Source organism: Hemicordylus capensis, chromosome 6, assembly GCF_027244095.1.
Source record: "Hemicordylus capensis ecotype Gifberg chromosome 6, rHemCap1.1.pri, whole genome shotgun sequence".
NCBI classification, from domain to species: Eukaryota; Metazoa; Chordata; class Lepidosauria; order Squamata; family Cordylidae; genus Hemicordylus; species Hemicordylus capensis.
The window spans coordinates 146,628,304-146,643,506 of record NC_069662.1 but is presented as its reverse complement, the minus strand read 5'-3'; the positions used below and the strand labels follow the sequence as shown (position 1 = coordinate 146,643,506).

The 15,203-nt window shown below is 44.7% G+C and overlaps 1 protein-coding gene across 7 annotated transcripts in view; it reads right to left on the bottom strand.

Moving 5' to 3' along the window:
- Nucleotides 1–15,203, bottom strand: part of CCDC7 (coiled-coil domain containing 7) — a 457,188-nt gene that overhangs the window by 186,399 nt on the left and 255,586 nt on the right. For all 7 annotated transcript variants that reach the window (XR_008309433.1, XM_053259060.1, XM_053259062.1 and 4 more), the window contains one exon: nucleotides 7,597–7,716. Coding sequence is in view for 6 of the 7 variants with exons in the window: in XM_053259060.1 (XP_053115035.1) it covers nucleotides 7,597–7,716 (120 nt within the window). In the remaining variant the exon portion in view is untranslated. The remainder of the gene's footprint in view (nucleotides 1–7,596; nucleotides 7,717–15,203) is intronic.

Genomic DNA, 15,203 nt, shown 5'->3' with positions numbered 1-15,203 from the left:
TCTAGATTTTTAAAAAAATCACCTTTCTAGTGGATTAAACTTTTATTCTGAACTACATTATCATTGTACAAAAATATGGAAAGGTTCTTATAGACATGGTTCACCATAAGTACTTGTGGGAAAACAGTGCTCTACAGGCATCCCAAGCAGTGTTCTCTCTAATTTTTTTCATCTGTGTATAGAAAAACAGGTTGCTTACCTGTAACAGATGATCTGGTAGTGATTCCACAACATTCATAAAACATAGGTTCTGTGCCTGCGCAGATAAACTTCAACTTCAGGTGGAACTCATTAGCTCTTTGAGATGCCTTCAACCGCCTTCTGCATGTGCCCTGCAGTATCTTATAGTGGCAGTTAGGCGTCCTCCTTTCAGTTTCTTGAAGGCCAACTGGTGGTATATTTTCATGCAGTTCTAGGCTGTATTTCTCTCTCTCTTTTTTGTCACGCTTGAAACAAACATAGCTTGCACTCTGCAGTGGGGATGGATGGGTGGGCTTTATGAATGTCGTGGAATCACTACCAGATAATCTGTTACAGGTAAGTAACCTGTTTATCTGCATGGTGATTCCACGACAATCATAAAACATGGGTGTATCATGAACTTTCCAAGAGGCAAGAAGAGGTGGGAGCTGCAAGCTACTGTAACACCCTTTTAAGCACTGCCCTTCCAAACTCCACTGCTGCTGCAGAGTGAAGGTCTAAAGCGTAGTGCTTGACAAATGTCTGGTCTGAAGCCCAGGAAGCAGCTGTACAGTTATACAGCTGTCTTTGAACCTGATACCCGACAAATGAGCTGCAGACGTTGACTATGATCTGGTGGAATGCGCCCTTATTGAACTCGGAGGGGCCACCTTCTGCAATTCATAAGCCATCTTTATGACCTCTACTAGCCTATATGATAATTTCTGACGTGAAGGCTTTTGACCCTTTTGTCGGCCCTTTACATAGACAAACAGATGCTCTGTCTTTCTAATCATGTGATCTTTTCAAATAGAACAAAATGGCTCTGCTTACATCCAGAGAATGCATAGCATGCTCCAATGGGAAAGATGGATTTCTAAAAAGGGCTGGTAGTACTATATTGCTGTTTAAATGAAAATCTGAGATGATCTTTGGACTGAATTCGGATCTAAGCGCATCACTACCTTGTCGGGATAAAATTTCATCTATGACTCATCTATACGTAGTGCTAGTAACTTGCTGACTCGTTTAGCAGTTGTTATGGCCACAAGGAATAATGTCTTTAAAGTCACCAATTTCATAGTAGCAGTTGCCATTGTTTCAAATGGTCTCTCTGTTAATGTTGTAAATACAAGAGACAGACTCCACTTGTCCATTAGCTGCCTTATTGGCGGGTACAAATACCTTTCATGAAGTCTTTGCATTTAGGGAGAGTAAAGACAGTCTTACCATCCCATCCACTGTGGCATGAAGAGATTGCTGCCATATGTACCTTGATAGAGACATTTGTGAGTCCCTCTGACTTCAAGGATGTGAGGTATAGCAGCATTTCTCTCAATGTTGCGTTTCTAGGATTAGAATGTCTTGATTCCGCATAGGAGCAGAACCTTTTCCACTTAGCCTGATAGTTTCTCCTGATTGACCTCTTCCTGTTATTTAGCAAAGTTTTCCTCAGTAACCTATCCTCCATGCTGTAAGATTCAGTATGGCAAGGTTCAGATGTAGTAGTTGTCCATACCTTTGGAATATCTGGTCTGCCCACTGAGGTAGTCTCCTATGATTTCAGCCAGTGAGTCTGAGTAGCTGCGGGAACCAAGGCTGTCTCAGCCACCAGGGAGTTATCACAATTCCTCTAGTTCTGTCCTGTTGTACTTCGGCCACCACGCTGTTCAGTAGGGGGTACGGAGGATACAAGTAAAATGTACTCTGAGTCCACCGAAATTGGAATGCATCACCCTTGGACTGTTCTCCCAGACCCATCCTGGAGCAATACTGTTTGCATTTCTTGTTCTGAGCGGTTGTGAAGAAGTCGACTGTTGGTGTCCCCCAAGAGGTGAACAGTTGTTCCAGAAGCAAGGGATTTAGTTCCCACTCGTGTTGCTGGAGTACATGACTCCTGCTAAACGCATCCGCTAGTGAGCTGTCCTCTCCTCTTATGTGGATGGCCATCATATGAATATTCCTTGCTATGCACCAGTTCCACATCTGTAGACTGAGGAGGCACAGCAGTTTTCATACAGTGCCTCCTTGGTTGTTTACATACACAATTGTGGTGGTATTGTCCATCTGAAGCTAGATTACATGGTTCTTGATAATGTCCTGAAACAACTGGAGCACTTTGTAAGCTACCAGTAGTTCTAGGAAATTTATGTGCAACCGTGTTTCCCAGGCAGACCAGAGACCCTGTAGCCTTCATTCTGACAGATGAGCTCCCCAGCCATGAATGGAAGCATCCGTTGTTAATGTCAGTGTGGGAACAGGAGACTTGAATGGCATCCCTTCCTGGAGATTCTTGCTGTTGGTCCACCAGTATAAAGAATCTTTGGTATCAGCAGGAGTTTGTCCTGAGGATTTATATTGGGACGAAATACCGCCAGATACCACAACTGCAGTTTCCTCAGCCTCAGCTTCGCAAAGCGAACTGTGGACGTGCATGAAACCATCAGGCCCAGGAGCACCTGAACTGTCCTAGCTTTTTGTAGGAGTGTATTCTGGAATAGTCTCACCATATCTCAAATGCATGCAAATCTTTCTGCCAGTAGTTATGCTATTTGGCTGTCCATTTCTAGAACTGCGCCAATGTATTGTAGTTGCTTGGTGGGCTGTAGATGTGACTTCTTCCAATTAATCTGAACTCCCAAGTCATTTAACAGCAATGTCACTACCTGTACGTGGGAAGTTAACTGTGTCTTTGTCTTTGCAGTGATGAGTCAGTCGTCCAGCTATGGAAAGATGGAGATGCCCTGTATCCGAAGGAAGGCTATGATCACTGCCATGCATTTCGTAAACACCCGCAGGGCGGTCACCAAGCCAAAGGGTAGCACATTGTATTGGTATATCTCTGTGCCCACTGTGAAGCGCAGGTACTTTCTGTGGCTTTCCTGTATGCCGATGTGAATGTGTCCTTCAAATCAAGTGTTGCAATCCACCTCTCTTCTTGTAGAAGTGGCAGGATTTTTTGCAACATTATCATGTGGAATTTCTGTATCTCGACATACAGGTTTAACCAATGAAGGTCCATTATCGAGCGTATGCCCCCATCCCGTTTTGGGATCTGAAAGTATCTTGAGTAAAATCCCGTTTGACTGTGAGCCCACTGCACTGTTGAGATCACCTGCTTCCCCAACAATACTTTGACCTCTTCCTTCAGAGTTGTTTCAGGAGTATACGGGAATAAAATAAACTCTGGCAGAGTCTTTAATTCTATCGCATATCCCATCGTGATTATGCACAAGTCCCAGTGGTCTGATGTTATATGGCACCATGCTGGGGCATGGCTTGCCAGTTTGATGGAGATTCTGGCTAGCAACAAGGTGTTGTTCTTCCTTGTGCCGACAGTTGGTATTGTTGTCTAGTTGGGTACTGGTGGGCTCTGACTTTGATCAAAGATGTTGTTTGGCCTGTTGTGTGGCCTTGCTGCGGTTTTGCTGGTCAGGTGGCCTATTCCTTGGAGTATATGATTTATGATTGAAGCAGTTGTATGGCTTCCTATAATCTTTTTGGTTATTACGTCTGTACACATTTTGCCTTCTTTGGAAGGGCTGGTATCTATTATTTGTGTATCTTTGAGACATAAATGACCTTGCCATATTTTTTTAAATTTCTTCCATTGTTCCATTGTAGTTTCTGTTTCCTCAGAAAACAGACCCTTTCCATCAAAATGTAGCACTTCAATACAATCTCGCATATCTTGCTGTAGAGAGGTTGATCGCAACCACGCATGCCTTTTCAGCATTATCGCAAACGCCAAAGTGCATGATTCAGATTCAGCTAAATGTGTGGCATTAGCTAACTGTTTTTGTGTTGCTGTTGTTTTGATGAAAGTGCTTTCGAATTTCTTCTGAAATTCAGTTGGTGTTAGATTTCCATGCTCTTCAAACAGATTTTCCCATGAGGAATGTGTGAACTTAGATAGGCACGCAATATAATTTGCAATTTTGACAGAGAGGCACGATGTAGAGTAGGTTCTTCTGCCAAGAACATCTAGCTTACGTCCCTCCCTATCTGATGGAGTAGTGTGGCGCCTTCCACTCTTGGACGATGACGTGCAGTCTATTACAAGTGAGTTAGGTATCAGATGTTTCATGAGGTACTCATTGTCCTCTTCCTGTATCCTATACAGTGTCTCCAGTCGTTTTGAAATCGGTGTGGATGTCTGAACCACTTCCCAAGCTGATTTCACAGCCTTGGTAATGACTGGAAGCATAGGTAAGTATACTGGCTGCAACCCTGCTGCCTTGTTCATAAAGTTGTATACAGGGTCATCCAGATCAGTAGTCTTCTGCTTAAGGTCCAGGCCCAGTACTTCAGCCATCTCAGCAATCTGTTGATGATAAGATTTCATTTCTTCCATTGGCAAAACGGAAGGGGCTGAAGATACATCTTAGATGGGCTCTGGGATATGTTCCTCTGAATCCTCCCTGGAGGAGTCTGTAATGTAACATTCCTCGTCAGAGGAGTCCAAATCATCTTCAGGAGGTTGGCTGGAAGCTCCATGTGTGCCTGGAGCACTGTTGCCCGCAGATGTGGGCAGACTTCTAATATCTCTTCTACCATCACTCATTTGAATTGTTTGTGTTGCTGAATGTTGTAGTAAATGTGAAAGATCGTGAGTGTACCCCTGGTAAAGGGTGGGGGGACTCTGAATTGAGACTGTCCTTATCTGTGATCTTGGTTCCTGCAGGGAACTCAGTGTCTGCACAGATGTGTCTCTGACAGACTGTCTATCTAGTGTAACTTGTGTTGCTGTTTGTGTTAACTGTTAACTGTCTTTGCAATTGCCATTCCTTAAACAAAGAGTATTTCTCTGGGGATAAAGGAATAGAAGTGTCTCCCCAGCCTCTATGTGGTAACAAACCTGGAGTAGTTTTACAGGGTTTTACATACGACACCGAAGGTGTCCTCAGTATCGAAACATGCTGATCAGATTCTTCCTCCTTGACGTCGAGTCCGTGGGTAAGGAAAGCCCTAAACGTTAAGGTAGATGGAGTAGTCTCTCCTGATTGTAAGAGTTCAACTATTTCCGGGTCTGGTTCGGTTTCTACATCGTGTTCAACATCAAGTCTGCTGTCATGTTCGGTGTTGATATGCTGCTCAATGTCATGTTTGATGTCGAGGGCGACCGGTGTTGTACTTGGCCCCGATGTTTGATCATTTCTCTTTGGAGTTCTTTCACTCGTTTGCAATGTTGGTTTTGATGCTGAAGTTGTCGGCACTGAGCATAGTGTTGATGGAGATTGCTGTGGAGTTGGTGCTGGCGGACGCGATATTGCACAATGCTGTGACTTTGTATGTTGTAAGCCCATTGATGAGGGGGTAGCCTCTGATGCCTGTTTGTGGTGTTTCCTTTTGTAAACCTTGCTCTTGTGTTTTTTTGCTGGCGGCGCATCCAGTGATGGCTTGCCCTTTTGTTTGGGGCTGGTATGTATGGCAGCCAGTCTCTTAAATTGAATATTATCCCTCAAGATTGAAGCTGCCATTTCCAACACCGAGAGTTAGACTGCATGAGCATTGCAGTTCTTGGTGTGGTCTTTGAGATCGAACTCAAGGTGCTGGGGCAAAGTGTGTCTTCCATCAAAGCAACCTTAAGCCGCGCAGCCCGGTTTCTTAAAGTCTGCTTAGAGAAGCCGGAGCAGATTGGGCAGGTCGCCACACTATGGCCCTCTTCTAGGCACAATAAACAAAGTTGGTGCCCTTTGGTCGAGGGGAGTTTCCCCTTGCAATTCTCACACTTTTTAAAGGCGATCTTCTCCCTAGGTATTACACTAATAGGAAGAATGAAAAAGACGGGGGTCTACACAGAAGATTAATTAATTCCAGACCAGGGTAAAGCCATTAAATCCCGCTGTAACCAATATAAAATTGTTAAGCTTCTCGTATATCATTCACCGTTCCGTCGTCAAAATCCGTATAATCAATAAGAGAGGAAAAAAACCTTTTTTTAAACTAGGGGAAGGTGAAGAATAGTACATGTTCAATCTGATTTCACGCTGTTGAAACAGACATATTAATTTAAAATGCTTATTCCTGAGGAGCTGAAGTGATCGAAGATGTGATCGCTAAGGCGGTCAGAAAGAAACTGAAAGGAGGACGCCTAACCACCGCTATAAGCTACAGCAGGGCACGTGAAGAAGGTGGTTGAAGTTGATCTGCGCAGGCACAGAACCCATGTTTTATGACTGTCGTGGAATTACTATCCAGATTGAGTTTTGTTCTGGGTGACAGTATCAAGGCAGTGTGTGCACACATGCATTCAGAGGGGGGGCCTTCCTGTTTCCACCTGAGTGGGATCTAAAATTAACTGAGCGGGCATCAAAACATGTGTGAGTGCACTCATATGCACACGCCTTAGAGGGAACACTAATCCCAAGGCTGTTTCGCTGGTCTTTGCTGCAGAAGAACAATAAGGACATGGTGAAAAACAAATGCATGCACTCAGACACTTTCAAATTCACACTGGGTGCATTCATTCCATTGGCTCAGAGACATATATACCTACAAGAATCACCTCATATATGAATATAATATCAACAACACCTCTATCTTTTGTATTAACCTGTGTGTGTGTGTGTGTGTGTGTGTGTGTGTGTGTGTGTGTGTGTGTGTATGCGTGCATGTGCACTCTCTCTCTCCTCCAGCCCAGGTTTTCACAGGACATGAGTACCAGGTTTTGATCTAGAATTGAGAGGTAAACTGAAACTAGTTGCTAAGTGATACTGGAGGCGGGAACAGAGAAAAGGTGCATTGGTCTTACCTTGTTATTTTAAATGAGGGCAGGAATAAAAAAGGGTGCCTAAATTCCTTTATTTGAAGATCTTTTCAGCTTTGTCTAAGCTTCAGGAGAAAATAGGGAGGGGAAGAGTGTTGGGCAGCATCTCTCTTCTCCTTTACTCTGTCTGGCTGGCTGATGCTCAGTGACATTTCCTTCACATAGGGGCCTGTCAGTCAAGCTGAAGTGCGGTGAGCTGAACCCTGAGCACTCCGCAGTCAGCAGGAGAGGAGGATGAAGGGATGCTGCCTGACACACTTCCCCCTCTCCACCAGGAGAGGGTTTGTCTCCAGGGGTGTAGCTAGGGGAAAGGGGACCCGTGTTCACCCCTCTCCCTGGTGGCCCCTCAGAGTAAGGAAGATAATGAAGAAAATAGGAAGGTATGGAGCTGGGGGGCCCAGGTTCTTTGAACCCATCCACTCAATTATAGCTACACCCCTGCTTGTCTTACTTGAAGCCAAAATGAATTCTCAAATCAGGACTCAACAGCATGCCAATGAGTTGGGGAGGCAGGAGGTAGAGTAAACTTTCACTCAGCCAGCAGACTCCTAGCAACTCAGGGCCTAGAGACATTTGTCCCACCTTGTTCAATTATAGTTATGCCCTATTTAATGTTGTAGCTGCAAACAAATAAATACAAGACGTACCACTGAAACTGCCTGGCTGAGTAGCTGCTAAAGCCTGAGCTTCTTGTAGCTCTTTCTGACTGGATTCCAAATTTTTCAATAAAAGTCGCTTCTTCTCAGACAGTTCATATAATTCCCTTTCTGCGGGGAAAAGAAATATTTTTCAATCATCCAACCACCTCTTGGAAAATACTGCCAAATGGCCTCATTGCTCACATAGTCACAAAAATTAGATATTCAAAAACTGATAATCTCCTACAAATGACAAAACACTTTTATTTGTCACTGCAGATGTTAATGTAGGGCAAGGACATGACATGAAATCCTTATGAGAAGGTAGCAAAGTAACTTCAACACGGTTCAAGTCCCTGACAATATTGCACAGATCCACTCTGGGAAGGTCTAGATCAGAGATTGGAGCTGGATGGAGAAGAATTGTATGAAAAGGTCCAGAATTCAATCATGCCAATTCAATGAATGCTTTAATTAACATGAGAAGAAAAATACCAATCTTCCATATCTCCTAATGACTAAGCGCCAATCTACACATTATCTAACATGCATTATTAAGACATTTGTTTAACTTAGAAGTTTTCTTTTTTATCCAATTGCTGTGATGGCAACCCAATCTAGATTGGGTCTGCAGTGCATTACAGAGGTAAGCTTTAACAACTACAGTACAGTTTTCCCACAGATAACTGGACCCCCCACCACACACACACACTAAGTGAAACCCTCCTTCACGCAACGATATACCCCCAAAAGAGCTATAAGATGTAAATAGAACCTTTGGGGTCACATTGTAGTTTTGGGAAGACATTTTTGGCAGGAAAATAGCCCACAGGAAAAAGACTACCCTCCTCATTCACATTCACCACTGTCAGCATGGATGTGATCACTCACCCCATCCCCATTTTTTAAAAGAGTGAGCATTACCAGGTTTTAGACCACCTTAAGTGGCACAGTGGGGAAATGCTTGACTAACAAGTAGAAGGTTGCCGGTTCAAATCCCCCTGGTATTATATCGGACAGCACCAATATAGGAAGATGCTGAAAGGCATCATCTCACACTGCACAGGACGAGGCAATGGTAAACCCCTCCTGTATTCTACCAAAGAAAACCACAGGGCTCTGTGGGCGCCAGGAGTCAAAATCAACTTGATGGAACACTTTACTTACTTATTACCAGGTTTTAGAAATACTAACTTGAGAGTTTGGCATACCTTTAACAGCAAATTTCACTTAGTTTACGTGTTTGATTACTATTGCATTTTTATCCTAATTTTAAGCCAAAAATTGGCTCCCAAAACAGCATAGAATTCAATACAAATACCAACTGAAATGTAATACAAAACACATCTTTGGCCCAGAGCTTTCAGCACATATTCCAAGTTCAATGAGAGGGCATTTAGCTGCTGCCTCACCTCCCTCTGATGGCTCCACTGGTGACAGTGATAATTCCACTTTGAACACAAGCAATGTGCTCATATTATTCACTATGAGAGCTAGGGTGATGTAGTGGTTAGAGTGTTGAACTCAGACTGGGGAAATGCAAGTTCAGATCTCCTCTCAGCCATGAAACTCACTGGGTGACTCTGGGCCAGTCACTTATCTCTCAGCCATACCTACATCACAGAGTTGTTGCAAGGATAAACATAATCATGTACACAGCCTTGGACTCCTTGGAGGTAGAGAGGGATATTATTTTAGTTTATTTTATATATTTATTTAACACATTTTAAAAGTGTCTAACACCTAAATATCAGGGTGGTGTACACAACTTAAAACCCAGGCTTTTAAATGAGAGTACAGTTTTTATTGCTGCTGTTTTGTACATTACTCTTTTATATAGGTTTTTAAACTTTTAAATAGAGATTGTAATTCTTTATTACAGATTTCTATATTTAAATTTAACATCTGTACTTTTTATATTCAACTATACATTCTTTTAATTATTTTGTAAAATGCTTTGAGATTATTTTAATGGAAAGCAGTATAGAAATTGAATAATAAATAAAACTCAATGATAACAATTAAAAAATAAAAATCCTAAGAACTGAAAATAAATTTTAATATAAGCATTCTTAAAAATAGCTTAGCAGGCCTGAGGGGAAAAAAAACCCAGATTGCTCACCTGTAACTGATGATCTGGAAGAGATCCATCGACATCCATAAGTATGGGTTCTGTGCCTGCGCAGGGACCATGCGGTAGCCATGCCTCAGCTTCTCGAGGTGTCCAAGCCCTGACACCATGCCGACAGCATGCTATTTAAAGGAGGGCTGGACCCCATGTTCCTCAGTTCTTGGATGACTGCTGTGGAGGACGACCATCCAGGTACACAGGTTAGTTCATCCATGTTGATGGAATAGGCACACAATCACAATCACACAAGCACTACTGCAGAGGAGTGGTTCGGGAGGGTCTTATGGATGTCGACGGATCCCTTCCAGATCATTAGTTACAGGTAAGCAACCTGTTTATCTGGATTGAGATCCATAAGGATGGGTGTCTAGCAAAGCTCCCCAAGAAGGAGGGTGCAGTGGTGATTATTGTAACACCCTTTTAAGTACACTTCTGCTGAAGTTAGCCACAGCAGCAGAGCACACATCTATGGCGTAATGTTTAACAAAAGGTATCTCCGTGGACCTTGTAGCTGCTTTGCAGATGTCCGTAAAAATTCTCCTGAAAGGTGTGCAGCCGACGAAGCGTAAGCCCAAGTGGAATGGGCTTTGATAGCCTCTGGAGGAGTCTTGCCTTGCAACTTGTAGGTGAACAAGATGAGTTTGACCAGACAGTTTAATAATCTTTGCCTTGAAATGCAGGAGCCCTTGGCCGTGCCCCTGTAGGCTACGAAGAGATGGTTGGAAGATCGGAAGTCCTTAGTTCACGCCAGATAGAACGCGATGTGTGCCCTGCACACATCCAGGGCACTCATGAAGAGTTCTAAAGAGGTTGTGGGATCTCTGAAGAATGTTGGCAGGTTGATGTCCTGATTCAGATGGAAGTTGGAGACTAATTTTGGCAAAAAGTTGGAGTCTAGGTGTATCAGGACTTTATCTGGATAGAACCTTGTGAATGGAGTATCTATCCTCAGAGCTGTAAGTTCACTTACACATCTTGCTGTTGTGATGCAACTAAGAAGGCTCTCTTTAGGGAAACAAGTTTCATGGGCACAGTAGCCATAGGCTCGAATGGAGCCTGAGTAGGTGATAAAAGCACCAAGGAGATGCTCCAGGGTTCCACTGGGGCCCAGATAGGTGGGTATACATTTGAGAGTCCTTTCAGGAAGGCTTTACTGTCTGAATGTGAGAATAGAGTTTTGCCATCACATCCCTGATGTTTTGATGAGAGGGCAGCTATATGCACTTTCAAAGATACATTGGCCAGCCTTGAGTCTTCAGGGTAGTCAGATAAAGGAGGACATCCCAGACAGAAGCTTGCCTTGGTAGAAAACCATGGGATCTAGCATAGGCTTTGAATCTGAGCCACTTTCCCAAGTAGTTACGCCTGGTAGAGGTTTTCCTTTGGTTGAGGAGAATGCAGTTTAGAACCTGATTCACCAAGTGGTCAGACAGAGAATGGGGATGTCCGGGTGGAGGACGTGTCCGTCGTCTTGGGACAGGAGATCTAGAACTTGAGGGAGATGATGATAATAATTCTACAACAGTTTGAGTACTTGTGGAAACCATGGTTGCCTGGGCCACCATGGTGTCAAGAAAATACCAGATGTTGGTGAGGCCAGGAGACAAGCCACCACTCAGTTGATTGGTTGAGGGGGAAACATGTAGGGTGTTTCCTGGGACCAATCCAGCTGGAAGGCATCCCCCAGGGATTGTGGGTAGTGTCCTGCCCTTGAGCAGAAGCGGGTGCACTTTGTGTTCGAGGAGGTTGCGAAGAGGTCTATGGTAGGTTGTATCCAGCCGTCAAAGAAGGGAGCTATGTACTCCGTCTTGAGCTCCCATTCGTGCTGATGTTCTTGTAGAAACACTCGGCTGAGATCGTCTGCTAGGACATTCTCCAGGCCCTGTGGATTGCTACTGGAGAGACGTGATGCCGGATACACCAGTGCCATAGTTGAACACTTTGAGACACAGTCCCGCCCTGTTAGTTGATGTAGGCTTGGGCTGTTGTATTGTCCAGCTGTATTTGGACAACTTTGTGCTGTATCCGAGGCAAAAAAGCTTGTAGTGCCTGGAAGACAGCCAGCAATTCTAGGAAGTTGATATGTAATTGGGCCTGGTGTCGGGACCATTTCCCCTGAACTAGGCGGCCTTTGCAGTGGGCACCCCAGCCCAGTAGGGATGCATCAGTTCTTAGCCAAATCGATGGAGATGGTATATGGAATGGGATGCCTTCCAGGAGGTTCCTGTGATCTGACCACCATGACAGCAATCGTAGAATTTGTGGTGGCAGTTCTAGATGTTTCCACTGGCTGGCTGTGTTGGAATGAAAAACCGACAAAAACCATAGTTGCAATTTCCATATCTTCCGTCGAGCATAACGTATACAGCATTGCAAAAAGCCATCAGGCCAAGGAGGCACTGTATCAACTGAGCTGGCTGTAGAGGATGTTGCTGGAAGAGTAGAACCAGATCCTGGATACAAAGGTATCTGTCTTCTGGTAAGTATGGGTTACTGTGTCCAATACTGCCCCTATGTGGGTGGTCACCCGCACCGGTTCCAGACAGGACTTCTTCCTATTGACCTGGATGCCCAGGTCTTGGAGAAGAGATAATACATATTAGATCTGCGAAAGTAACTCTTCTCTATTTTGAGGTCAGAAGCCAGTCATCTAAAAAAGGATAAATGGTAATGCCCCGGGTTCTCAGATGGGCAATCACGACTGCCATGCATTTGGTAAAGACCCGAGCAAAGTCTGAAGGGCAAGACATCATATTAGTACAGTTGGTGGCCTACAGTAAAGCTGTGTTGTTCTCTGATGCTGATGTGGAAGTAATCATATTTTAGATCCAGCATAGCAAGCCACTTTTCCCCACAGAGAAGTGAAAGTATCTGTTGCAACGCAATCATTCGGAACTTCCTGAGACTGATCAGCTTGTTCAGGTGGTGGAAATCCATAATGGGGCGGATGCCCCGATCCCACTTTGGGATCTGAAAGTAGTAGGAGTAGAATCCCTCCCACTTGTGCGCTCACGGCACCGGGGTGATTGCACCTTTCTCCAACAGTTCCTCCACTTCGTCCTGCAAGGCTGTGGACGGCGGTGTGAACTTCATTCCTGAAAAGCGAGTGGTCGTTTTGAATTCTGTGATGTATCCTGAAGATATGATCTTCAGGACCCAGCGGTCCGATGTTATGTGGTGCCATGCAGTGGCATGGCTTGCCAGCTTGATGGAGTTGATTGGCAATGGTGGTATGTTGTTAGAATCCGCTTGCCCAGATGTTGAGGCCCCCGCAGGCGGGAATGGGAAGAGTAGTGCCAGTGGGTGATCTTGAATTTCAAAGGCGCTTCTGAGGCTCAGGTTGTTCAGAACGGTGTGACAGAGACGCCTTAGCCTTGCCTTGATAAGGGCGTTTAGTATGATATTGCCTTCTAAAATCGTGGTGATCTTGTTGCCTGAAGGAAGGCCTTTGTCTACTGGAGTAAGCACAATACTTTGTACCATAGGTAGAGGTTGTTGCCGGGGAAGTGAATGTCTTGGAGGTGAATTTTGACTTTTTTTAGTTGCTCCATCGTGGCATCTGTTGATTCACTAAATAGCCCTGTGCCATCAAAAGCCAGACCTTTGATTATGTCTTTCATATCGGTCCGGAGATTGGTGGATCTCAGCCATGCATGTCTGCGAAGGGTCACAGCAGCAGTCAGAGAGCGAGATTCAGATTCAGCAAGGTGCTTCACAATGCTCAACTGCTGCCTAGTTAGGTCAGCAGATTTTTCAAGCATCTGCTGGAATTGCTTCTTGAAGTCCTCAAGGGACAAGGTGTCCAGGTCACCCTGAAGAGCTTCCCAAAGACCATGATTATATTTGGCCGTACAGGCTGCAGAGTTCGCCACCTTGACTGACAGGCACAAGGTGAAATAAATTTTCCTCCCTAACAAGTACAATTTTTGTCCTTCTTTTTCAGATGGAGTTGTGTAACGTCTTCCGGATTTGGAAGAAGCAGCACAATCGACCACAAGAGAGTTAGGAGCTGGATGCTTCAAAAGGTAGGTGTTATCCTTCTCTTGGATGAGGTACAGTCTCTCCCACCTATTAGACATGGGAGTGGATGTGTGGAGTACTTCCCAAGTGGGAATGGGCCAACTCGCCGCGGCCAACTCGTCATCAGTCAATTGGATGTGGTGAACTCACTGCAGGGACAACTCGCCACAGTGAACAATGCAACCCCCGCCCCCGGAAGCCAATCCTGTCACTTTGACTTTCGAGCCAGAGGGAACAAGCGGGAGGGAGGCGAGAGGAAGCCAGCCCTCCCCACACCCGAGAGAAAGCTTGCAAAACCTTTTACATACAATGGAGTTTTCTTACACAGAACAGAGTTTGTTGCAAACAAACATGTGGCGGGCAAGAACCCTGCAGCGGCAGTGCTGCCTACACCGGATCAAAAGCCAAAGTGACAGGATGGGTATGTGGAGGGGGCAGGTGGGAAGGGAGATGTGTTGTCTGCCCAGCGGAAGCTGCAGGGAGTGCTCTCTGGGCACCCCTTCTGCTCTGGAAAAAGAGCCTCCCAGCCCTCCTCCTGCCCACCTGCCCCTTGGTTTTGTCAGGAGAAGCTCCTTTTTGCAGGAGAGTTGCAGCTTTCTCAGTGAGGCTGGCAAGTTGCCTCCAGAGAAGGGCCATTTGACTCTAAATGGGTAGAGCCCACATCGCTGCTCTCCTAGCCCGCCTCCCCCACCCACCTCATCCCAGTGAGCCACAGAGCAAAACAGCAGCTGCTGCAGGGAGCAAGTTGATGCTGTTCTACTAAGTGAGGTTATCACACTTCTTTCACTGCAGTACTACAATGTCACATTTAGACAGCAGAATCAAAATCTGAGAAGAGTCACAAATGTTTTTTGATTTTTTACTATTGCATTTTTGTCACCTCTCCAGAGGTGATAAATAGTTCAGATTGGTGACAAATATGAAAAAGGGGCTATTTTGATCCAATATGGCATTCTGGTCATAATACTGCTCCGGAGTCAGTAACAATTATACTGTGGACTTGCAGACATCTAGAAGCCTGAGCTTGTATATACTTATCCAAGCTTTGGCAGTTGTTCAGGGCCGAGCCCAGAAACAGAGTGGGGAAATTGATCTGCACCAGACATTTCAATTCTCATGAGGCACAACCCCACATGTAGGAATGCAGAGAGATTCTTAGTCAGTCTAATACCACACCAAATACAAACATGTTTTGACAATTGCATGGTTATTTTGAAACCCCACAGTTTCCAACAAGAGGTTGTGTTATATATGGGGAGGATGCTAGGTGATATGCCAGTTTTCAACATGCAGATAATGCAGCCAGACTAAAGCCCAGTCTCTTGTTCATGCAAAAATAAATTAATAGATAAAAGCCTAACAGTCTGTATAATCCTGCAGAGTGAATGATTGGCGTGGCATCTTGATATCTTCTCTGCCATGTAAGCAGTTTTATGCTGGGCCATAGGGTGCAGTGAGCTGTACT